General features: G+C 47.7%; 1 protein-coding gene across 4 annotated transcripts in view; it reads right to left on the bottom strand.

The window, feature by feature from the left end:
• The window catches only part of ANO2 (anoctamin 2), a 339,770-nt gene extending 316,378 nt beyond the window's left edge, over window positions 1–23,392 (bottom strand). For all 4 annotated transcript variants that reach the window (XM_040462871.1, XM_040462873.1, XM_040462872.1 and 1 more), the window contains exons 1-3: window positions 23,269–23,392; window positions 2,456–2,646; window positions 883–1,209 (exon numbers count right to left, since the gene is read on the bottom strand). In XM_040462871.1, the coding sequence (XP_040318805.1) occupies window positions 883–1,209; window positions 2,456–2,646; window positions 23,269–23,290 (540 nt within the window). In that variant the 5' untranslated portion in view covers window positions 23,291–23,392. The remainder of the gene's footprint in view (window positions 1–882; window positions 1,210–2,455; window positions 2,647–23,268) is intronic.
• Window positions 23,393–26,824: the final 3,432 nt, after the last annotated feature.

Genomic DNA, 26,824 nt, shown 5'->3' with positions numbered 1-26,824 from the left:
ATTTTAGCTAGGATGGTCACGAAGATGTCTGGAAAGAGGTGACATTTAGGCAGAGGTCTGAAGTGAGGGACTGAGCATGCCCAGGTCTGCGGAGGGTGCCCAAGGCAGAGGGGACAATCAGTGCAAAGGCCCTGAGGTAAGGGTGACCAACACACAACCAAGATAATGCCAATGGGCTGGAGGAGGTACAGGAAGGTGGGAGGGGTAGAAGATGAGTTCAGAGGGGATGGTTAGGCCAAGTCATCTTTAAAGGATCACTGTGATATGAAGAAATGGATGGATGGATGGATCCAAGAATGGATGGTCGGATGGACAGATGGATATGTAGATAAATGGACTTCCATGGATTCCTTTAGGCTGCTACTGACCAGGGATGAGAATATATGTAGTTCACAAGTTGTAAAATATGTCCAATGTTCAGTTTCCAATTAATCATCTCCCTCAGAGGGCCTCAGGCAAGCACATTTCCTTAGTGAAGTATATGCCCTAGAGAGGAATTTGATCCAAAGTTGCACAGGCAATCTGGGTCTTCATTCCAAGGAAACCATTTGAAGAAACCAAGACAAGGCAGAAATGTCTTGCCTCCAATCTCTAGGCCAATGCCCACAGAACAGGCTGGACATCACCATCACTGCCTTCACCACCTGGGACTCCCCTAGGCAGAGGCACCAGCTATACCAATGCTCTTCCTCAAGTCTTTGAACAAGAAAATCTTGTATGCTCATCAGATTTAAAAAAAAAAACAAACAAACAAAAAAACAAAAAAACCACGCCACCTGCCAGAACAAAGCCAACACTCCCGGCAGGTGACACTGGTCACCAGGGCCCCAGTCCTGCAAGGCCATCCCATCCCACGACCCTTTACCACCTGCCCAGCCTCACCTCCACATCCTTCTCGAGCTCGAGCCCGGCCTCCATCAGGTTGTGCTCAAACTCCTCCCGCTGTTCCTTCCTCTCCTCCTCCAGGGCATCAAGTGGTCCCAATTCAATGTCACCGTGGCCACCAGCACGAGGTTCCTTGCCCGTCTCCCCATTGGAGACAATCGCCAGCGAGGGGCCAGGGGAGCCATGGCCAGGGTGCACCCCGCGTTTCCGGTAATGGTAGGCGAGCACATAGTCAACCTTCCTCTGGTTGTCATGGAAGTGCATGCGGCTCAGACGGGCCTCCGAGGACACTGGCTCGTTGGCGTCCAGGTAGTTATTGATGACCTGGCCAGAGAGAACGGGACAGAGACAGAGAGGTCCACTGAGGAGGAGTGAGAGATGGAGGAGGCTGACCCTGTGCTCTGGGCCCAGGGCGGTGGACTAGGAGGCAAGGCCCTCAGGCCCAGTGAAAGGACACAGTGGCCTAAATCCTTCCACCATACCCAGCCCACTCAGCCCTCCACCCACATGTACACAGCCTGGACACCGATGCCTTCACTCCTGCCCTGGCATCCGTGCACACACGTATGCTCACATGCACAGACGACACGTGCAGCAGCAAAGCCCTGTGCTTCCGCACCTGCCTGCACACCAGAGCCATGAGCCACCCCTGCACACGCACACACAGCATCCACACACAGCACCTCTGCACCAGCTCTCCTGCACCCATCTGTGCACAAGTGCACTCTGGCACACGCAGCCCTCCACATGCACGGTAACACACCCACGCACACTCATCTCCTTGCAGATCCACCGGCCTGCCTACAAACGCATGCACGCTTACACACACAGATTACTCACTGGCAAGTTCTCTGGATCCATTGGAACAAGGGCCAGTTTCTTGTCACCCGGCCCACCCCAGCCCCACCCCACGGGGATTCACTCTACACTATGCCCCTTCACAGCCCCACATCCTCCTCCTCCTCCTCTGCAGCCACCAGTGGGGACAGCAGCAGGGGGACTGACTTCTGCTCCCGACCAGCCTGGAGGTGGGAGGTTGAGAGAAGAGGAGGGGAAAGAACAAGGCGGAGCAGGCGAGGGACCTGCCTCCCTCCCTTTGGGCGTCTCCCTGTTTATTACTGGTTTGGTACCCGCTGCCTCTGCAGCCACCTGGGAGGTCACCTGGGCAACCAGATGAAGCGCCAGCCACAGGGGAGAGCCTCGGAGCCACCACGGCAGAGGTCTGGTTCCTCAGACCTGTGAGGGGAGCCAAGGAGTCTGCAGACCAACAGGTGGGCTCACGTGGCCTCACACCTCCCTCTCTCTGTCCTCTGACCACAAGACTCCAGCATAGTCGGGACACTGTACCACCATGACTTGGAGAGAGAGAGGAAAAGGCCCTAAGAAAAACCCTGGAGATCTCTCTCTCTCTCTCTCTCTCTCTCTCTCTCTCTCACACACACACACACACACACACACACACACACACACACACACACAAACCCCTGCCCCCCAGGTGGAGAGTGTCTCAGTCAAGAGGCTCCCTTTGGGCCCCCAACAGGGCCAGCCTTTACCCCACCCCAGCACTCACCGAGCTGCCACAGGAGCTCCCTCCACCGGAGGGCGGGCCAGAATCTCGGTCATGGTCAGAACTGCCCTGCGGACCCGGGGCTTGGGAACCGGGAACCCTGAGGTATTGCTGGCCACGTTTGGGGCCCTGGCCATCTCTGGCCACTGCCCGAGGGCTCAGCCGGCGTGGGGAGCCAGGGAGCAGGGGGATATCTGTGAGAGGAAGAGACAAAAGAGGCAAAGCAGCTTCAGGTGACAGAAAACCCAGGACACAGAGAAACTGAGGCACTGATGGGAGGGGAACTGGGATGTCCCTAAGAAAAAGGCCACATCTCCTCACAGCCTTGGTTAGCCAGGGGGGAAGAGGGTCTCAGCCGCTATATACACACGCATGCACACACACACGCACACTGGGCATGGAGCCACCAGCAGGAGCCCCTTCAGATGATGGGTGTCATAACCTCTTATAATTCCCAAACAAGAGAAGGTGGCTCCGGCAAGCCAGGGTAAGTGGAGCACTCCTTGGAGAGACACCTTGAATTAATGCCAAAGTCTTAAGTTTGGGGGCCTCTCCCAGGGCAGCCAGGCAGCCCTCATGGCCCGAGGAGAGAGCAGAGAGGAAGACAGACCAACTGTGGGGCCCCTGAGGGCAGGGCCGGGCTCTGACAAAAGCACTGCCTCCAATGTCCTTGAGGGGTTCCCATGCACCTGCTGCCCCCACCGGGGCCTCGGAGCTCCACAGCCCCTTCTGGGCCCTCCCCAGAACAGCCCCCGAACAACCCACAGCGGGAGCAGCAGTGCTATTTCAGGGAACTTCCAGCTTCACCCCTGGAGGGAAAAGACCCAGGCTGGTGACAGAATTGCAGAATGTCACAACTGGAGGGGACTGAAGCATTAAACACTCCGCTTTGCACCAAAAAGCCCCAGGCCGGGGCCATGAGCTAGCTGCCAGGGCCTTGAGGCTGATGAGACTCGATCTGTCCCTGCGTCTGAGAAATACTCTCTCCAGCAAAGCAGCAAACCCAGTGCGCCTGGGCCTAACCCTGAGCTCTGCCACTTGCTCTGAGACTTCTCTGAGCCTGTTTCTTCAACTGCAACATGAGAATCCCACACTTGCAGGGTTGTAGTGAGAATCCGAAGCAGAGATGTACATGCGAAACACCCAGGGCAGTCATCAGCCCATGGGTGGGCAATAAAAGGTGCTTATTATAATTATTATTATTTTCATTTTGAGCTCCGTGTAAGAAGAAATCATACCATATACATCCAGCTCAGCCCTCAGCACCTACTGAATGAATGAAGGAACAAAAAGCAGCTGGAAGGAGAGCTTCTGATCAGTGACCAGCTTGTAGAGCAGCCCCTTAGGTGCCCAGCTCTCTGAAGGACAGTTCAGGAGCCCTAGGACACTTGGTCCCTACACTGGAAAATCTTATCATCTCTTTATGAGGACAGACCTGGCAGGTAGGAAGCACAATGAAGACCAGCAGAGGAAAGCTCTCATAATTTACTTCTACACTGTGGGCTCTAGTCCGTATTGTGGAAGACCAGAAAGGCTAGAAGGCTTCCTGAGGAACTGAGCCTGAAGCTGGTCTCAAAGGGTGGACAGCTTCTGAAAGGCAGGAGAGAGAACACAGAAAAGCAACAGTGGGTATGCATGCTGGTAGAGCGACAGGGGGCAGTTCAAGACATCATGGGAGTGGATTCTCTCCTCGGTCCTTAGTCTCACCTCATTCCTTTCCCCCTGTGCCTTTCTGCATGCTTGCCCGCCATCTGGCCCAGGGCAGCATTGAGAACAGGGCTCTACAGCCCAGAGACGGCTTGAAAACCTTCAGATGCATGTCTAAGGAGCCCAAGACCATACTGATGCATAACTGGGCAGATGACAAAGGTGACGTTCACTCAAGCATCCTTGACAGCCATATTCATATTCACACCTGTGACTCAAGATAGCTCATATTCAGAGTCAGCCCAAAACTTTGGTCAAACCATTATCCGGGAGCCACGGTCTCCTGAAGGTATAACCTGGGGTTTGAGGCTGGCCTTCGGGGCCCCACCAGCCATCCCAGCAGCAACCTCTGCTTGCCTCTGACACATAGACCATGGCTGCATGAGGCCCTGCTTTTATGCCCACCTTTTCTCCCAACCAACGAGAACACAGCATATGGCTGAGTTGTTTCAGCTGCAAATGACATACCATGCAGTAATGACACAGAGGTGGAAAGATCCAAGAGAGCTGGCTTACACCATGAAATGAAGGCTGTGATGGCAGATGGGGGGAGGGGGTGGGGGGGCGGGGGCTGGGATGTGAGCGATGTCTGGGCATCAGGAAGAATAGGGCAGGTGAACACACTCCACAGGAATCCTCTAAGAAGCTGAAAAAAGGTGAATTGGGGTTGATCCGAAGTAAAGGTCATCATACACAGCTTATGGAACATGATACTCATTTGAAAATAATCTTTCCTTCGTTGACCATTTACTTGGCTCTTGGTACATGCCGCCTTGCAAAACAGATCCCTGGGTGTTCAGGATTAGCTGCCTTCTTGGGTTATGGATGCCCTGAAGGGCATGGCTCACCCACCTCTGGATACCCTGGATGGATTTTCACAAGGCTTAGACCTGGGGCCTCTTTTCTACACTCTTACCCTTTTCTACACTCTTTTTCTACACTCTTACCCTTGCCCTCTATCTGCTCCTATGCCCTCTATGCCCTCCTAGATACTCTATCTGCTCCTATGGCCTTAATGATCACCTACATCCCCATAACCCTCAATATTTTGCCTTTAGCCCTTACTTTCTTCTAGCTTCTGATTCCACACATCCTCCCGCCTACCTGGCATCTCCACTTGGATGCTTCAGAGCTCCTTCAAAACCTCCACCTCCAAAACCAAACTTACAATCTGCTCTACAAGATGACTCTCTTCCAGGATTCCCTACGGCCATGAATGCCACCACTACGTTCAGTCCATACACCAGAAAGCTACAGGCAGCCTCCAGAGTCTTCTTCCCTCATGCCCCACAGCCAATGTGTCACCACCCCTATGAATTTTGCCCTGAAATATCTCCCAAATCCATCTGTTTTTCACCACCTCCATGACTACCACCCTAGCCCGAACTACCACACTTATTCAGCTGGATAACCCCAGCAGCCTCCCAATAGCGCCTACTCCATGCGCCCTTGCTCTCTCTCCTTCACCGTTCTCCAAAGGCAGCCAGGGGGTCCTTTCAAAATGTCGACCTCGCTATGACACCCACGTGTGTGGAGATTTCTGGTGCTTCCCACCACTCTCAAGCTGTGAACCCCTGCACAGCCTGGCCCGCTCACGTCTCCACCTCATCTCTCCCCGTGTCCCTCTGCATTTCTGAGCTCTGGCCATACCACGCTGCTTGCAGTGTCTGGAATGCACCATACTCCCTCCCGGCCCAGGGTCTTACCCATGCTCCTCCCTCTGGCTACAATGTGCTTCGTCTAGCTGTGGGCCGCCTGCTATTTTGGCCATTAGGGACCCAGAAAATCAGAAGTAACACATTCCTGTCTCGAGAAGCTACTGATCAAGGTATAAGACAGAAATAGTCAGATACTAGGCCTGGCATTGCCAGAATTTCAGAAAAATAATGTATTTTCTCTGCACATTTTACTTCCGTGATTGAGAGGAGGGTGTCATTACCACATCTTTCCCTCACAGGGTGAGTGTGATGATACGGTAAGAGAAGAGATTACAACTCCTTGGAAGTACGTGAGCTACAGAAAACGTGAGGGATCTTTACCAAATCCTACTCCGGGGCTCAGGGCCTGCCCCCTTCATCTGCACCTGCCCACCCCGATTTCTCTGCTCCATTCCAGTCACTGTGCCCTAAGTCCCCAGAATTCCCCTTCTGTGCCACCCACCTGCCTGCTGACTACTCACCCCCTCCTGGAAGTTCTGGACTAGGCAGCTGTCTATCCCCCATGACTGCAACTTCCTTTCTCATCTGGGACCATCACACACTTTCTAATCCTTTCTTTTTAATGTTTATTTTGATTTTGAGAGAGAGAGAGCACAAGCAGGGGAGAGGCAGAGAGAGAGGGAGAGAGAATCCCAAGCAGGCTCCACACTGTCGGCACAGAGCCTGACGTGGGGCCCGAACTCGCAAACCATGAGATCACGACCTGAGCCAAAACCAAGAGTTGGACACTTAAACGACTGAACCACCCAGGCGCCCCTCTTATCCTTTAGAACCCACTATTTCAGGGGTGAACTCTGTCTCTTCTAGAAGGATCCAATTTCCACCACCCAGAAAGGCTGCAGGTACCTCAGGCTGTGCTATAGAAGCAGACAAAGAAGGAGCAGGATCAGAGATCTGCAGGGAAAAGAACAGAGACTATAGGCAGGGAGAGGCCCAAATCTCAATGAAAAAACAGGTATAGCTTGTTTTCGGGGTCCTCCCATGGCCTGCCCTTTCACACCCTACCCAAGACCCCACCCAGCCATGGTCCCCATTCTGTGCTGCACTTTCTCACCCACCACCAGGGTCTTCCAACACCCATTCCCCCATTTAGCTCTTGGCTGTCTTGGCTGAGAAGCTAATACACTGCGAAGTACAGGGAGCCCTTGCTGGCATCCCGAGACAAGCGATACAATGAAAGCATTCTGAAAACTCTCAGGGGCTCTGGAGATGCCGCTGGCCCTGCAGGGGTCCAGGGGCAGGGGTCTCACTGTGAGGAATACTCTCTAGTGGTGGGCACTGCTACCCCACGCTGGGTGAGGGGAGGGCTGCCACAGGGAGAGATCCGGACCCTTCGACTCATGCCTCAGCTCTCGGGCAGTTTGGCAAGAACCTTCAGGGTCACAGCCAAGGATCAGAGCAAGGAGGGGCCCCTGAGTTGGGGAGCCGGGCAGGAGCAGACTGTGGAGAGTCGGGTGGGGGGCTGGTGAGAAGAGCTCGGGCAGTAGCTGATGGCAGGAAAACTGGAGCAAAGGGACCCGGAGGCACAGTCAAGAGCAAGGCGGCAGCAGCCTGCACAGACGGGGAGCAGGAAGTGGGTTCAACGGGCACAGAGGAGGGTGAGGTGAGTCACCGGGGCCCTAGGAGGTTTCCAGAGCCTCCAAGAAAGAATAGCAGGAGGTGGTTTCCTGTGGGAGCAGGACCTCCAGGCAGCACGGCTCTTCCTCGAAGCTTCCCTCATGGCGTTGTTACTGCCTCACTACTAACCACTGGCAGGGCAAGTGTGGGTGCCCCAAAAGACAGGGCCACCTGTCTCACCGGCCTTTCGGGGCCACTGCTTCCAGCAAAGCCTGATAGGCCAGGGCTGCCCTGAGTGGAGATGGCACATCCACGCTCTCCTAGGCCAGGGACAAGACTCCTGGTGGGCCTCAGAGAGACCTGGGCGCCTTCAGGACGCTCACCTGGACCCTCCCCAAGCATCCTGGGACAGATGGACTGCACTTCAGTTAGGGTCAACTTTTATGCTGAGGTCTTACTCTGTTTTCCTACATGAATCTGACAGGCAAAATCTGAGCCTCCCCACTTAAAATCTGGACCTTGCAATGGCCCTGCTGTTCACCCTACTCTCTACCCCAGAGTTCCTGGTTAAACAGTACCTTTCTGGGCCTCTGCATGTGGCCAGAGTAACAGAGGGATGATCTTCCAGTGCCCTCTCCCTCTTCAGCTCTGCTTATCTTGACTCAAAAACAGCCCTCTCTCTACCGATGCTCAAACATTCCCTTCCTAATGAAGATACAGCCCCAGTGTGGATCCTTACCTTGAACCTGGATAAGTAAGAGCTAACTGGCCTCCCTGCCACTAAGCTGGCTCCCCGCTGATCCTCAGGTCACAACCTGACCGAGTTACTCCCACTCAGGGGCTTTCATTCTTCTTAGATGAAAACCAAATTGTCTGATATGCACACAGGGCCTTTCATGATCTGGGCCCTGCCTACCTAGCCGAATACCGTTTCATCTCCTAACATCCATCCATGGCCTGCTTACCCTTTCCAGCCTCCTGGCCCCATGCACACACCACATGCCATGCTCCAACCACACCTGGCCGCTCTTGGGGAGTGGGGGAGCGTACATATATGCCATTGCTCACATCTCTATTCTTCTCAGACCATTTAACCTCCTGGGCACTGTGTAATACACTGGAAATAGAAGGCTTGCCCTAGATGCTCACAAAGAAGGCAGACTAATAAGGAAAACAGATTAATAAGGAGATTTCAGGAACAAGAGAAAAGCTGAGGCCGGAGTATAAACAAGGAACTACCGTAGCAGAAGCCCGCAGCTCTGCTTAGAGCCAGCAGGCCTCCCAGAGTACATGACTTTTGAGGAGCATCTAGAAAAGACAAGTAGGCATCTTCCAATGGGCAAGGGAGGAAAGGAGATTCCAGGGAGAAGGGCAATTGTTTGTATGGTCCTTCGCAATCAGCTGCTGGGCTTGCCTGTTTCAGGTCATCAGCCTCCTGAGAACAGGGCATGCGTCTGCCTCGTGTTCCTCTTCCACCCACGTAGTCCCAATAGGTGGCCAGCTACATGGCAGAACTCGGGGCGGGCAAAGAAAGGGCACTTCGGGCTTATAGTACACACTTTTTAACAGGGCCTACGAGGCCCCTTACTATCTTTCCTGCTAATATCAATCATCTCCTGCTAGTCACTCCTCCCTCCCTCCCACCTCCTTCTTCTATCTCCCTCCCTACCTCTCTGTCTCTCTGTCTCTGTCTCTGTCTCTCTCTCCCTCTCTCTCTCTCTCACACACACACACAGAATACACACACACATCAGAGAGAATAAACTACCAGCAGCTTCCAGAAGAAGGCGACCTGCTTTTTCTTATCCCTACTCTTTGATCTTTGGAATTGTTCTCCCTTTTGCCCCTAAACATCTCTCCTCAACCAAGACTACTTGGTAAGTCCCTTCCTGACATCTCTCAACCCTTTAAAAAGGCCTTTTAACAAAGATCACTTATAGTCATTGCTCAGAGCCAGGATCCTACAAGTGAAGACCCAGGTCAAGAAAAGCAGCAGCATTTCAGGAAGCGCTTCCCTCAGGGGCAGAACCCTGGGACTGGGATCTGGATGAGTTCCTCAAATGAAACCTATTCATGGGCATCTCATCCTACACTGTGGTTGGTTGTGTGGCTGATGACATTAAGGGATAATGTCCCCCCCCCCCCCATGTCAGGAGGAAGCAGCCAGTCTACAACGCAATTGATCAAAACTGCTCTGTTAGCTAATCGTAACCTGTTTCGCAAGTATAATAACATGAAAAGAGCATAACGATGCAATGGTGGGGAAAATGCAAGCCTTCCTCCAGCCCCTCCACACAGATCACACATGTGCTCACATACACACGCATGCACACATGCACACCACTTTATGAGGATGACTGGCTCCTCTCCTGGTCATGCCTGGGGGAGTCCCACCTTGTCCCCCATCTTCCTCCACCGTCCACAAACATCTCCTACCTCTCATCTCTTCCTCCTGGTATAACCAAGATTGATGAGCTCTGCCTTATTCTGAGCTCTCCAAAGAAGGTGGGACAGATCTCTGCTGCCCAAAACAGACTGGCTCTGAGGCTAAAGCCTAAGACAGCTCCTGCAATCACAACGCCCTGCTCAGACTGCAGAGGCCTGTGGATCTGGATGAGATATGAGGGATACAGGGAGATTCAGCAGACAAGAGGAACATGGATGCGCCTCAGGATTTTATAAGATATCCCAAATACACATACAATCGATAGGAAATTGCTCAAAAGTTTTCTCTCCGCTACAGTGTGGTTAACTGAAATAAGTAAATTCATATCATATAGACAGCAAGCCTCATGTGCTCAGCGGTGCTCTTCCTGAGGACAGGAACAGTGCCCATCTTGTTCGCCCCTGTATGCTTAGCCCCAAACATGAGGACTGGCCCATAATTGGCTTCGGGAGCAGGACAAGTGCCTTCCCACAGCTTGGGAAGGTGGAGCTCAACATCAAGCGTCAGCTAAGATGGTTAACACGAAGTAGAAGCTTCAAGAATTGTTCATGAACACATGTGAGACACTCCTAGGGACTCCCAGAATTGCCAGGTCAGACTTTTAAAAGGACTGGAGATCCCATAGTAATTAGTAGGGGAACAGCTTGAGAGACCCATTTGGTAATTTCTCATGACTCCACCTCTACTAGGCGGCTGTGGTGACCATGCCAAAGACAAACTGCTCTTCCTTAAAACTGGATGCGTCCTCATTTGACTATCAGTGAGGTTATGATCACCACATTCCAAAGGACAGAACCAGGAGAAGTGGTTCTGGAGAAGGAGAAATAGAAGCATACAAGAGCTGCTCTGTGGGGGAGGCAGAGATGGTTGTGGGAAGCCAGACTTAAAAAAAATATTAGCATTCAGGGGCACCTGGGTGGCTCAGTCGGCTGAGTGTCCAGCTTCGGCTCAGGTCGTGATCTCACGGTTTGTGAGTTCGAACCCTGCATCAGGCTATGTGCTGACAGCTCAGAGCCTGGAGCCTGCTTCAGATTCTGTGTCTCCCTCTCTCTCTCTACTATCTTCCACTCACACTCTGTCTCTCTCTCTCAAAAATAAAATAAACATTAAAAAAAAATTTTTTAAATATTAGCATTCAGCAATTGGGAAAGATGAGTACCAGTGGAGACAAGGACCTCCTTCTCAACCCTGGGTACATATTAGAATCACCAAAGAAAGTTAAAATATTGATGTCTGGGCCCCACCTCAAGATTTGGACTTAATTTGTCTGAGGTGCTCTATTGTGCCACCAGGGTTGAGATCGCTGGTCTATAGAATCAAAAGCGTAAACAGAGATCTAGTCGCAAGGTCCTGACGTATCAAAGAAAGGCACACTACCTAGACCGTAAATAAAGCAAGCTGAGGTCAAATAAAACAAAGCACCACTTAGCACGGCCAAGATAAACATTTAGAGCTAGAGACCTGTCTTGGCCTGGGTGTTGAAAAAAAATTGGGTGCCACGTGAACCCAGAAGCAAGGGAAGCCTGTTGCTGGAGAAGGAAAAGAAAGCTACCATGCTTGGCAACCCACGAGCGTGCTTTGGCCCACTGGCTATAGATGCAGTGTGTGCTTGAACCAAGGCTAAGACCCTCCATGTATGTGGCCTTGCTGTGACTCCCCGACTACCAAAGCACACTGTAGAACCTGGATCATAATGCCAGCTTGAGAGCCAAAGGGGGTAGGAATGGGTTCTACACAATCCAAGTAAATGCAAACGCTAAATGTCATTAAATGTAGTTAACATGTGCCTGTATGATTTGATACAGTTTATGGATGAACTAGAAGTTCGTCTATCTGCCATAACAAACAGAAAGGCAAGCAATTGACACCTCTAAATTGACACCTTAGAGACACCTGGGCGGCTCAGTCAGTTAAGCCTCCAACTCTCGATTTTGGCTCAGGTCGTGATATTGTGGTTTGTGAGTTCAAGCTCCACATCAGGCGGGCTCTGTGCTGACAGTGTGGAGCCTGCTTGGGATTCTCTCTCTCTCCCTCTCTCTCTGTCATTCCCATGCTCCCTCTAATTTAATAAATAAATTTTTTAAAAGGTTTTTTTTAATATTTTTAAAAGAAGCAATTGAATCCACTGGCCAACTGTTATCATACCAACTCAGCATTGATTCATTCCTTCATTCACAGCACTAGAACAATCCTAAAATTTGTATGGAACCACAAAAGACTCTGAAGAGCCAAAGCAATCTTGAAAAAGAAAAACAAAACTCGAAGTTTCCAGATTCCAAGTTACACTACAAAGTGGTAGTAATTAAAACACTACGATACTGGCATAAAAATAGACACATAGATCAATAGAATAGAACAGAAAATCCAGAAATAAACCCACAATTGTATGGTCAATCAATCTTCAGCAAAGGAGGAATCAACATATGATGGGAAAAAGTTTCTTCAACGAATGGTGTTGGGGAAACTGAACAGTCACGTGCAAAAGAATGAAACTGGACCACTTTCTTTCACTATCAGAAAAATAAACTCAAAATGGATTAAAGACCTAAATGTGAGACCTGAAACCATAAAAATCCTTGAAGAGAGCACATGCAGTAATCTCTCTGACATTGGCTGTAGCCACATCTTTCTAGATGTGTCTCCTGAGGCAAAGGAAATAAGAAGCAAAAAATAAACTACTGGAACAACATCAAAATCAGAAGTTTCTGCACAGTGAAGGAAACAATCAACAAAACTAAAAGGCAACCAATGGAATGTGAGAAGATATTTGCAAATGACATATCCAATAAAGGGTTAGTATCCAAAATATATAAGGGAATGATACAACTCAATACCCAAACAACAATCCAATTAAAAAATGGGCAGAGCACATGAACAGACATCTCTCCAAAAAGGACATACAGATGGCCAACAGACTCATGAAAAGATGCTCAACCTTACTCATCATCAGAGAAAAGCAAATCAAAATCACAATGCAGTATCACTTTACACCTGTCAGAATAGCTAACATCAACAACACAAGAAACAACAAGTGGTGGCGAGGTTGTGGAGAAAAAGGACCCCTTTGCACTGTTCGTGGGAATGCAAATTGGTGCAGCCACTGTATGCAGGAAAACTGTATGCAGGTTCCTCAAAAAGTTAAAAATACAACTACTGTATGATCCAGGAATTACACGACTGGGTATTTACAAAAAAAAAAAAAAAATACAAAAACACTAATTCAAAGAGATACATGCACCCATATGTTTATAGCAGAGTCACTTACCAAACTATGGAAGCAGCCCAAGTGTCCATCATAGACGAATGGACAAAAAAGATGTGGTGTGTGTATGCATGTGTGTGGTCGTGTGTGTATGTATATATATAAAACGGAATATTATTCAGCCACTAAAAAAATGAAGTCTTGCCATTTGCAATGACATGGATGTAGCTAGAGGGTATAACGCTAAGCAAAATAAGTCAATCAGGAAAAGACAAATACCATATGATCTCACCCATATGTGGAATTTAAGAAACAAAACAAAAGAGCAAAGGAAAAGCAGAGAGAGAGAGAGAGAGAGAGAGAGAGAGAGAGAGAGAGAGAGAGACAAACCAAGAAACAGACTCTTAACTATAGGGAACAAACTGATGGCTACCAGATGGGAGGTGGGTAGGATGGCGGGGGAGATAGGAGATGGGGATTAAAGAGTACACTTATGATGATTAAATTAAAAGAAACATAATAAATGTTTTAGCAAAATAATGAGATCACGCTTGCAAACCTTAGCACAGGGCGGATGTTCAGTAAACAGTAGTTCTTATCTCTGTAATTATCAACATCATCATCATCATCTGGGGACTCTGGCATCAGACAGATAAAAATAAATTTAAAAATTCATTCCTTTGTTCAAAAACCATTTAATAAGCATTTACCACCCCCGTCCTTCCCTAGGTGCTGAAACTTGGAAGACCTCAGAGCCTTACACACTGGAGATGCAAGTGTGTAAGTCTATATATTTAATACAGGAAAATAAGTGTGACCGTGCCACACCAAAATTATCACTTTTGATAAGCCCCTAACACAGAGACCACTGGTTGCTTACCAAAACTCCATGCTCTCCTCTTCTTTCTGGACCTACAGCTAGACTGTATTTTCTAGCCTCCCTTGCTATGGCAGGCTATGAGATGAACCTGTGAGACTGAATTCCAGCCAGAGGAAGTAAACAGAGCAACATGTGCTACTCCCAGACCTAGCCCATAGAAACATCCTGCGCGTGCTCCCGCACACCCCTCTGGGCTCTTCTCCCCCTTCAGATAACTGTAGAATAACCCTCAGTGTCACCCTAGAAGTCATACTTGAAACTGGCTAAGCCTCCATCATGCGGGGCTCCTGAAAAGTTATATGGAGAAGAGCCACCCCAGTAACTTGTTTACCCACCTGAACTATTGCTTCAGCAAGAAGTGAACTATTGTGTTTTACTCATTTATTTTTTTGGTCTGTTTGTTAGAGCGGCTAGCTGAGCATGACCCTAGCTAGCATAGCACCCTTCACTAAGAATGCAGATAATAATAAAGAACTCCACTTACAAGTGCAGCAGTTAGCCCACTGAGATACCATTTGAATCAAATACCCACACATCAGAGCCCTGCTCAACAGACCTTTTCCCAAATTTCTCCCAACCTGACAGATTTAACAGCCCCCTCACAATTTCTACAAATCATGGCGGCGGGGGAGTGGGGGTGCGGTGCAGAAGATACTCAAAGATAGGGACTGGGTATCATATTTGACCCTCGCTGCAGCTGGCCACATAGTAGGTGCTCAATGAAAGAGTATATTTAAAAACTGAAATGCTGAAAACATGAGCAGAAAGAGTTCTGGGCAAAATAATCTCCCCTATGCTTTGTGCTAAAGAATTCTGGACCTTCGGTAATGTTGAGTTCAAGCACTGTTGAGCAGTAACAAAGGTGATTTTAAAGAAAAGTTGTGGCCTTGCCCACAGGGTGCCCCCATAGTCCAACTCTCCCTTAAGACAAAAATGAAGGCTGGGATCTCAACTTCTCATTAAAATTAAATAAACACAACAATTTCACTCTTTTCTAAATCATGAGGCTCACTTTTGAATTAATATTAGAGACCCCTGTCATTTCTGGCCCTTGCCCATGACCTACATCTGAAACCATTTGTTAACAAAATACTTTCTGATTAAAAACCTGCTGACAAAAACTTATTTCCTTTGCACAGATTCCTTCTCTCCTGTGCTCTGCCCCATTATTCCAGCCATTTTAGCTGCTCCAAGCCTTGCCTCTGCCTCCTCGGTTCAGTGGGATTTTGCTTCTCTTGGATTCCTGCTCCCTGCACCCCAGTCAATAACATGTCTTTATGGCGCTACATTTGTGACTTTCTGTTCTCAGGGATTCCACTTCCGTGTTGATGGTTTTTCAGTGCCTGAAAATGGTTGGCTTATGTATTTTATCCTGTTGTTCGGCTGTTTACAGAAAAGTGTCCACCCCAGTACCAGTTATTTTATGGGCATTAGAAAAATGTTTACAGTAGACTATCCCTAAAAACTTCTAAGGCCATGCCCTGAGTAAATCAACAGGGGAGACAGACTTGAGAGGTTGAGTTTTAGTGAGTTAGAGAATCTTGGGAAATACCTGGCATTTTCTACAAATATACCCTAACAAAGCAGAAAACCAAACCTAAATAGGCTCAAGGGAATCAGCCAGTAATTAAACCGCCTGCTAGAGAACTTTTTTAATTTGTTTAAGCTTCCTGAGAGAAAGGTAATGCTGTATCACACACAGGGTCCATTTTACCATCAAAACTTACTAGACATGCAAAGAAACAGGAGTAAGTGACCCGTGAAAGACACAAAGCCAGCAATAAAAACTGATCTCAGCCCTCTGGCCTTTTTCACTTTTACTCTATCCCCAACTTCATGGAAGATGGCACCTGCGTTGTCCTCACGGGAAAAGGCTGGTCAAGGCTTCCAGGTCACACAACAGACAGGGCCTGTGCTGGATCTGGCCCTGTCAAGGGGACTGGTGTTTTGTTCTCCTTACTCCTTCCTAGTTCCACTGTTTATGCTTTTAAAATAAACAGGACTTGATCACCAAAAATAAACAAATGAAACGCACACACACACACACACACACACACACACACACACACACACACACCTGTTCTCAAGACAGCCAGACTCATAACCTAGAGATCAAGAGTTACATGCTCCTCCAACTGAGCCAGCCAGGCACCCTCCAAAGAAAAGACTTTAAAAGCAGGAAACATAAATATGTATCTAATAAAGATAATAAAGATAAATACAATCTTACTAAGTGGAAGATATGGAAACTGCAAAAGTGCAAAGAAATAGAAAACACAAACAAAAACAAATGTAATTGGTTTCATACTTCCTGATTTCAAAACTATTACAAAGTTACTGTGTAGTACTGGCATAAGGACAGAAAAATAGATCAGTCATTAGATTTGGGATTCTAGGGGTGCCTGGGTGGCTCAGTCAGTTAAGCATCTGACTTCGGCTCGGGTCATGATCTCACAGTTTGTGAGTTTGAGCCCCGCATCAGGCTCTGTGCTGACAGCTCAGAGCCTGGAGCCTGCTTTGGTTTCTGCATCTCCCTCTCTCTCTCTGCCCCTCCCCTGCTTGCTCTCTCTCTCTCTCTCTCTCTCTCTGTCTCTCAAAAATGAACATTTTTTAAAAAATAAAAAATAAAAAATAAAAGAATTTAGATTCCAGAAATAAAACCTTGAATTTCAACAAAGGTACCAAGAAATGGGGAAAGAAATGGGGAAATGGTACTGGGACAACTGGATATCCACACACAAAAGAAGGAAGTTGGACCCTTTGCTCACACAATACACAAAAAAATTAACATTTTCAAAAATGGATCGTAGACCTAAATGCAATAACTAAAACTATAAAACAACTTGACGATAACACAAGAGTAACCTTTATTAATTGGGTTAAGCAATGGTTTCTTAGCTACTATAATACCAAAAAGTACAAGCAATCAAAGAACAATAGACAAACTGCCTTCCATCAAAATTTAAAATGTTTCAAAAGACACCATTAATAAAGTGAATATACAACCCAGAGAATTGGGAGGAAATATTTCTAAGTCATATATCAGAATAGGGACTTGTATCCAAAATATATAAAGAACTTTCACAATTCAACAAATAAAAAGACAACTAACCTAATCTGAAAATGAGCAAAGGGCATAAACAGACATTTCTCCAAGACGACATGCAAGAAATATTCAACAGCACATGGAAAGATGTTCAACATTATTAGTCATGAAGGAAACGTAAATCAAAACTACAATGACATACCACTTCACACCTCTAGGATGGCTCTGATAAAAAAGACAAACAATAACAAGGTTGATGAGGATGTGGAGAAATGAGAACCCTCAGACATTGCTGGTGGGAATGTAAAATAGTACAGCCACTTTGTAAAACAGCCTAGCAATCCCTGAAAAAGTTAACCAGTCATTCCACTCTAGACACACACACACACACACACACACACACACACACACACACACCTGAACTTGAACATTCATTGCAGCATTATTCATAGTAACCAGAAAGTGGAAATCCAAATGTCCATCAACAGATAAACAAATGTGGTATATCCGCAGAAGGGAATATTATTTAGCTATAAAAAGAACTAATACATGTTAATTCTAATACTAATACATGTTACAATATGGCTTAACACTAAAAACAGGCTCAGTTAAAGGGCTCAGACATAAAACACTATACATTATAGGATTCCACTTATATAAAATGTCTAGAATAGGGAAATCCACAGAGACAGAGATTAGATTAGTGGTTTCCTGGAGTTGGAGGGAGGAAAGGTGAATGGCTGTCAGTGAGTATGAGGCTTCTTTTTAGGATGATGAAAATGTTCTAACATTAGACAGCAGTGATGGATGCACAACTCTGTGAATATAATAAAAACTACTGACTTATATTTTTAAGGGGTGGATTTTATTATTATATCTCAACAAAGCTGACCTGGAATTATTTTCAAAAAATGGAATTCCTAGAACTAAAAATTACAATAACTAAAAAGAAAAACATCATCAGATGAGCTTAACAGCAAACTGGAGAAGGCAGAGCAAAGATCAGTGAAACTAAGGCTGGATCAATAGAAATGATCTGATCTAGAAAACAGAGGACTAGAGACTGGAATAAAATTTAACAGAGTTTCAGGAATTGGTGGGACCACAGAGTCTAACATACATGTGATGGGAGCTCCAGTAAAAGAAGAGGATGAAAATATGGCAGAAAAATAATTGAAGAAATAGTGATTGAAATCATCCCCACAAGTTGATAAAATACAGTAATGTCCACATTCAAGAAGGTCAACAAACTCAAAGTTAAGAAAAATACAAATAAAATTACACCTGCACACATCATGGTCAAACCACTGAACACCAAAAATAAAAATTAAATATCAAAAGCTACCAGATTATAACGGTATTCTACATGAATAAAATAAAAATCTGGATTAAGGCTGACTTCTCAGCAGACCCATGGAGACCCACAGAGAACACCTGGAGTGCTCAACGGAATAAACTGTCAACCCATTATTCTGTATCCAATGCAAGTATTCTTCCGAAAGGAGAGTGAAATAGACGACTTTCCATAAAAACACAAGCTGAGCGGGGGCACCTGAGTGTCTCAGGTCATGATCTCGCGGTTCCTGAGTTCGAGCCCCACATCAGGCTCTGTGCTGACAGTTCGGAGCCTGGAGCCTGGATCCTGCTTCAGATTCCCTGTCTCCCTCTCTCTCTGCCCCTCCCCTCCTCTCTCTCTCTCTCTCTCTCTCTCTCTCTCTCTCTCTCTCTCTCAAAAATAAATAAACATTAAAATATTTTTAAAAAACACACACAAGCTGAGAGAATTTGTCACCAGCAGAACCACACTTCAAGCCACACTAATGGAGGTCCTTCAGGCTCCAGGGAAATGACAACAGATGGAAGCCTAGAAAGTTGTGTCTGGGAAGTCTTGTCTCCCTCCCCCTCGAGGAGAGGAGAAAGAGACTGGCAGCCCCTGGTCTCAATGGACGATGAACCATGGAGCTTTTTATATGCTATAAGCTACTACTTTTCAAATGAGAGGTTTAACCCAATGGCTGGTGATCTAAAGGTCTGCCGACAGCATTTTAAAAAAATATTAACACCGTGGAGTGGACCAGAAAAGAATAAAACACAAACACCCCTTTAAAAAAGCCAGAAACAATAAATGCTCACGTGATAATAATACGCTTTCCAAAAATCTATTAATGAAACTACAGCTCATTATGTTGGGCAATGTCTTATATAAATAGCACAAATATCACTGTGACATTCTTCCTAACGTTTAATGTTGATGAACTAGAACTGGCCTCCTGCTGTTGGACTATGAAACCTGTGTAACTTATAACTTACTGTCTGTTTTCTGACCTGCCTGTCAGGAAGCTTGCAGATAAGTTTTTGTTCAACGATAGTACCTATTCTTAGTCTAGGTTTTATGATATAATACTGTGCTCCCAATCCTTCATGATTTCACACTTGTTCATTTACCCTTGTTTTAAGTTTTATTGTTATCTGGATTTTCTTCTTTTGTAAACTATTTGAAGATAAGTAATACATAGAAATAGCTATTTGATACAGGCACAAATAAAAAGATTAAAAAGGAATTGAGTGAACAACAATTACCATACTACTTAAAATAAGGGAAATTTTATTCTTATTTATTTGTATTTAAACACTTTTCACAATGGAAGTATATTATTGCTTTTTTAAAGCTATGTTTAATTAGCTTATGATGAATATCAGGCATCAAGGACTGTTAGAAAATGGGAATTATCCCTATGTCAGTGAATAAGTCAGAAGATACAAAGTATTAAAAAAGAAGCCCAAAATGGAATCATTTGCACAAGTGCAGACACACACACACACACACACACACACACACACACACACACACACAAGCACACCCCAGCAAACCAAGACTTAACAGTTTCAACCTATCCCTGAAAAGTCAGTCTGAAACTTCCTGATCAGCACTAGTGAGGTAGTAATCTGTATAATAAAACACTGCCACTCTCTCCCCTGCAAAAAGATGGTTTCCTGGCCTGAAACAATCTGTCTGCATTTGCTAATAACTTCTTGTCCCACCCTCCTTCCTATAAAAAACTTCCATTTTGTATAACTCCTCCAAGCTCCCTTCAACTTGCTGGATGGGATGTTGCTGGATTCATGTATCATTTAATAAAACGATAATTAACAACTTAATTAAAATAAAATTAGATCTTTGATTTTATTCCATTGAATTTTTACTTGGGCTAATTGGTATCTATACTTCCTATACTCTCTTGACAAAGGGTAGTGTACTTGTGTTTGCCAAACAGGGAGGAAATGACACCAGCTAACGGTGAGAACTGTAATCCTTTAGCAGTATCAGTGAAAGTTAACATCAATGGAGAGTTGTCAGCCAGACAGACTTAAAAGTTATTTCCCTAAAGTTTCTGGAGGAAAAGCAGGGTTGATGAGAGGAGTTCAAAACAGACCTAAAGTACATCTTGAAATAATTACTGTACAGTCGGGTTAATTTCATTGTTGCAGTCAGAGCAAGTCAATGTCTGACCCCCACTTCCTCCTTCCCGCGACCAACAACAGTGGATAAGGCTGTGAAAGTATTAAGATCATCTTAGGGTGAAGGTTAAGGTCTTGACAGGCAGGTGTTGTGGTGTACTGATCTTTGTAACTCCAACACTGACTATAGCATCTGGCATACAGTCCAGTTGATAGTTGGCCTCCGAACTGACATGAGTCACACTTACGGGGGCATAATATAGTGAGCCAGGTTTGCTAGAGCCCATCAGGATCCTAAGCACACCTTCTTCCCCCAGTGGTCACTAGCTCAGTTTCCCATGTCCCCGTAAACCCTAAATGTGGAACTCAGGTCATCCATGCTGGTGAAGACACGTCCCCAGTGTAGATCACAGTGGCACATGTCCTTACAAGTTTGGTGATGACAACCAGGCTTCTTGGGCTTGGCCCCACAAAATAAACTAACCATGATGACTCCAGATTGGAAATACAGCTGACTCGAACAACGCAGGGTTAGGGGTGCCAATCTCCTTGGACGATTAAAAATCCGACTGTGACTTTTGACTCCCCCCAAACTTAACTACTAATTGCCTATGGTTCACTGAATGCCTTACCAATAACATAAACAGTCAATTAACACATTTTGTATATATATTATATAACGTATTCTTACAACAAAGTAAACTAGACAAAAGAAAATGTTACTAAGAGAATCATAAGAACATATACATTTACAGTACTATACTGTAAGAAATTTGCGTATAAGTGAACACACGCAGCTCAAAGCCGTGTTGTTCAAGGGTCAAGGGCGGTGTATAGGCACAGCCCTGCCTGGACTATGACTACTGCATTTACCTAAGAGCCTTGAAAAATTACATCTCCATTAAAGCCCAGTTCCACCCACATTCCCCATCCCTATTTGCACATATCCATACTTCCTTCTAATGACTTCTTATGAACAGAACAAAAGCAACAAGGTGAGGTGCTGGGAAAACAAGTTTGAATTCCAATTTTATCCTTCTGTGATTATTCAGTGGTTGACACAATATAATAGGCATGTTTCTTAACGTCTCTAGAGTCAGGTTCCTCTTCAATGAAATGGACTTAACATTGACCACAAAGTTGTGAGGCGAAGCACCTAGCGAGCACAGTGTCTGGATATACTGGATACTTGAATGTTAGTCTTCCTTTTCTCTTCTGCCTATATTTGCCTTTGCAAGATCATTCTTCAGATATCTTGCAAGTCTTGCTCCTCCATTGAATGTGATCTCTGTTCAAACTCATCTCCGTAGAGAGGCCTTTCCTAAACCACCTGATCACAAATAGAGACTGATTCCATTTTGCAACCAGAGGCAGGATTCATGTCTAGCAGTCAAATTTCTGTTCTCCGTGGGCTCTAGGAACGCCACAAATGGCGTTTCTCTCAGCCAGCACAAAGAGTCCACAGAAGGGTGGATTTCCAGAAAACGGGGTCCTCATTTCATTAAATCAAAGACAAGCTTCACTATACGCTCTATGACTCTGGTCCAGGAGCCCTAGCCCACAATGGATGATGGCAGAGAAGGTACACATGGAAACCGGATCAGAACCTGAGGCTGGTGTTTGGAACCCACCCCTACCCCTCACACAACCACTTCAATCAGCCAGCAAAGTGGCCCAGGTCCCCACATACAGGCAACTCAGAGGGCATTAGAGATTGCTGGAAAGGACCATATTAGGACTTTGCCTCCCAAAATGACAGGTGCATGGCAAGACACAGCGAGTAAAAGGGCCTTGGATGCCCAGCAGCCACTACAGGGTGACAGACAGCTAGGTGGGCCAGGGCTCTGAGGTCGGATCACAAAACAAAGTCCAGGCAAGCAGAGGGACCCAGAGTACCACAGTCCTCTAGGAAAGCCCCTACATTGTCTAAGATCCTCCCTCCACCTGCCACTTTGCCTTCGGGCTTAGATGTAAACTTGCTCAATGGGGCCTTCGGTCCTGGACCGGGTCCACGTGGTTCCCGAGATATCTCTCCACACCGGCTCCCGAGGTCTCAGGACTAGGACCGACGCCTAGTTCTGGTTCACTATTCATGCCAATGGAGGGGGCACCTCCCCACTTCACACCTCTCTCAACAACCACGAGAACATAATCCCTTTCCAGGCAAGGTGGACCCTGCCCATGTGTCTGCTCAGTATAACTTGGGAGATGCGGCAGAATAACGTCCTCCTCCCGCAAAGTCCACCTCCACTTGCTTTTCCTCTAAGAAAAGTCCCCGGGAAAGGCGTGCCCGTGCTTCCCTTCACCCTGAGGTGCAAATGCCCTTTCTGAGCTCAGGTCTGGGTCAGGGTTGGAGGAGTCGTCCTGAAACCTTGAGAACACTCCAGGGAGGCCAAAGTCAAAGTCGCTGGGGATGAATTCGAACCTCTGTCCTCAGCAGACTGCTGGTGAATTAAACCCCAGCTGTCTGCTTGCCCCACATAAGCTGAACTAAACATCCAAGGACTCGCATGAGTTGAGGCAAAAACGCACCGGTAGGAATTGGTAATCAACCACCAAAAAGCCGCTGCACCAGTATTATTATAGTAATAATAAGTGTGGGAAATTGCTCAGGCGTCCCTCGCCTCCCCTACCCCGGCGGAAAAGGGACCAGTCTCCAGCACCTCCCTCTCCAGGTTCACGTGGGGTCACCAGTCCCAAAGGCAAGGAGCTAGGATGCCGGCTCCGTCACTCCCAGCCCCTCTCCCTCCTACCATTCGCCGGGACGCCGGGGACCAGGGTCCCGGGCAGGGGAGACTCACCGCGCAGCCCGGGGGCGGCCATGGTGCGGACACACCGGACGCGAAACCCGGACTGGCCCGCGGCGGCGCCGGCGTCTGCACCGGTTTATTCCGCCGCGGGGCTAATTCCATCGAGCTCAGCAGCGCCCGGACGTGCCCGCCCCCCGCCCGCTCCTCCCCCTGCCCTCCCCCCAACCCCGCGCAGCCCGCCGCGCCGCCCGGGTTCGAGCGGGCGCTCCTGGCTGCGCCCCGGGCGCCCCGGCGCCGCGAGCGCCACGTGGGGAAGGAGCGCGCCCGAGGTAGGGGCGAACCCAGGCCGCGCTGGGGTTCGTGAAGCGGAGGGGCGCGCGGGGCAGACGGCCGCCTGCTCTCCTCCACCCGGGGGAGGTGCCTCCTAACCTGGTTGGGGCGTGAATGTTCAGCCGGATTATCTCGTGCACCGTCTGGCTGATTAGTTTCCAATTCCGCCCCGCCGCCCGGTCCGGGGCACTGCCCGGGTCGGGGTGGGAGGCTCCCTGGCCCAGCTGCCTTCACTCTCACTCGCCCTGGCGACCAGCTGTCCCCACCGTTCCCTAGACTCCCCGGGGCGGGAGTAGGGGAGTAGCGCACAAGAGATAGGACAGGAAGAGGGGCTGCAAGAGGCAGAAGGAGGGGTCGGTCTTAATGGGAGCCTCCCCCCAAGAAGCTTGGGACTGGCGGGAGGAGGGAGACTGTGAACCTGCCGCCAGGTTCTGGTGCCCAGCGATGAACTGAGAAGCCAGGGCCCTCTGAAGGGCCAGTGTGGATAATGGAATCCCCACCTCCAAGATGCCCTGAAGCTAAACAAGTTCATTAATGCCAGGAACCCGACGAATGAAATGGTGTTATGTTAAGGTCAAGTATGCTGTTCATTCTTGAGCGTGAAGAATGGTTATCTCCTGCACTGATAAGGTAGGCTGGTGGCGATTGCTCCCCACCTGCTGCTAGAGGACAGAGGGGAGCAGACAACACAGAAGAGTCAGGGGCAGCACAGAAGGAGAACCAAAATGTCCCAATCCAGAGCTTTATTCTGGCCACTAGGAATAGTCAGGCTTATGTTTATACAGGACCTCCTCATCCTCAGGCACCCTTCTCAGAGCTTTACCCCTGGAGATCATTTAATAATGACACAACGCTATGAGGCCGTTACTGCTAGTGCGCTGGGCTCAGGGATGAGACTACAGTGTAAAAGGTCAAAGCAACTTGCCTCTAAGAGTCTGCCTGGATCCCCAAGCAGGCAGCCTGCTCAGAGTCCGTGCCCCAACACTTTGCCATTCAGCTTCTTTCTCCCAAACGATGCCTGTCTCCCCTTTCACTCCCAGGGACCCTGTCCCACGTCTTCTCAATGTCAAGAGCACTGGAAACCTTTCTACAGATCCATTCCCTTTCTTCTCTCCCTCCAGCACTTTCTCAGCCCCTGTATACTCCCTCCTCGCGATGCCACCTAAAAGTCTCCCCTTGGGGGACACTCTTAAATGCTCTGAGAGTATGTAAGAGAGTCCCTGACCCCAGAGGCAGGCCCTGCCCCACAGTACCTGCCGAGAAAGGGAAACTCCTAAGACACACCCCACTACTGATTTCTCTTTTTGCAGCCTTTTTACCTTGCTCCTGACATTTTTTTTTTTTTAATCCAAACATACAGTTTTTCGGATTTGGCATTTTTCTTGGTAGTGAACTGCTATATCTGTAGATATGAAAAGAAGTTCAGGCTACGGAGGCACAGGCAGTTAGTTGGAAAACTGACACCTGATGCTGGAGAGGTCACCTCACAGAGAAACTGCTGAGTTTCTCTGTGGCTGATGCTTCCAATAACACCTCATCCCCAGGTAGAGTGTTAGGGAATCAGTAAGAAGAGAGACAGTAATTCCCTGCCCCTGGATCTGGTTTCGTACAGAGACCTCAGAGGCTATTCAAAGTTGGAGACGGGATGGATGGACAGATGACCACCTTTGAATTATTCAGCAGTTATATAAACCTTCTATCCATTCTTCCTTTCCTCTTCTTACTAAATTCCCCACCAAAACTGCTCAACACAACCCATGCTATTTGCCTGTAATGGATCTTCCCTCCGGGTTATTCCCCACAATATCGGAAGCAGTTGGGTCCTAGAAACGTGCGAGTCAGGCGCAGCTGGGTGGCTCAGTTGGTTAAGCATCTGACTTCAGCTCAGGTCATGATCTCCCAGTTCCTGGGTTCGAGTCCCATGTCAGGCTCTATGCTGATAGCTCGGAGCCTGATTCTGTCTCTCTCCTTCTCTCTCCCTCTCTCTCTCTCAGAAATAAAGAAACATTAAAAAAAAAAAAAAATTAATAAATAAATAAATGCGGGAGTCAATGTTTCCCATGACAGCAAGGACTGAATCTGTAAGCAACAGGGATGGCGTGGCTCTGGTGGGATGGCCTGGAAGTTCTTGCCTGGGTGTCAAGGCACCTGGGTTCTGAACCTGGCCTGCCCCCCAGCAGCTGTGTGACCTTTGGCAAGTCACTGGTGTTCTCTGAGCTGCTTCTATTCCCTGTAAAGGAGCAGGGGAGGGGCACTGGATTAGATGATGCCCACATCCTTTCCAGCTCCATCATCCAGCACTTTAAGTGAATAGAGTCTCTCCTGTGTTAGAAGGATCTGGAGTGAAAATTCTCCACCAAATTCCTGTCACATGCCCAGGGCATTTCCTTTATTCTCATGGGTAGTCCCTCCCCAACTAGAGTCTCCACCATCTTGCCAGCATCTTCGTGTAAAGCTTTTTCATAAATTTTAAGGAGGGACAATCTCTTCCTGAGAGTGACATTACCAGACAGTGCTTTGGGGACCAAGTGAAGTTTGGTGTTATCTACATCTTCCACTAAAAGATGTCTGGAGTAGACAGACCCTTGGCTTCCAGCATCCAGCCCAAAAGAAACTCAGCTCTCTCACCCCTCAGGATAAAGTAAATCCCTAATTCTCTGCCACTGATGATAGAGACACATATTCCCTGCTTTGAGACTTGATTCCTTCCCATGTTTTTTCTTGTCACTTCTTAGGTTATTATATTATTATAGAGCAATTTACAGTTATCCCCAGACTTTCAGCCATATTTTACCCTCTCAATCCCTTGAGTGAGACTAACATTCCTGTTTTCCAGACAAGGAAATGAAGTCTGAGAACCACTAATGGTCTTGTTTGGGACCACACAATAGAACAAGGACCATGTGTAGAACCCAGGCCTGCCCCCAAGGCTTGGGGGTCATCTGCCATGGCCCAGCCTACGCTGGATGGGACCCTGTTTCTGCACCTGCCAGCACACTGTTTCCAGCCCCCTCAGTCCTCAGCACCCCTCCCTCCCACAGGGGCCCCTGAGGGTACACAGGACCTTAGAGACCCAAGGGCTCAGAGAAAGCCCCTTCACACCTGTTCAAGCTCCTTCACCACGAGGTCAGCCACACTGCCAATAACCATGTCTGTCTTGGCAAGAGCCTGGCTCCAGGGCCCACCCCTCTGCTCTGCTCTGCTCAGAAGCCCCTGGATCCAGAGCTTGGAGACCCTAGTGTTGCTGAGCAAATCCCTTTTACTTTAGGGCACTGGG

Source organism: Herpailurus yagouaroundi, unplaced genomic scaffold (genome assembly GCF_014898765.1).
Source record: "Herpailurus yagouaroundi ecotype Mexico unplaced genomic scaffold, PumYag 355, whole genome shotgun sequence".
Lineage (NCBI taxonomy): Eukaryota > Metazoa > Chordata > Mammalia > Carnivora > Felidae > Herpailurus > Herpailurus yagouaroundi.
The sequence above is the reverse complement of the archived record's forward strand: the minus strand, read 5'-3'. Positions and strand labels throughout refer to the sequence as shown.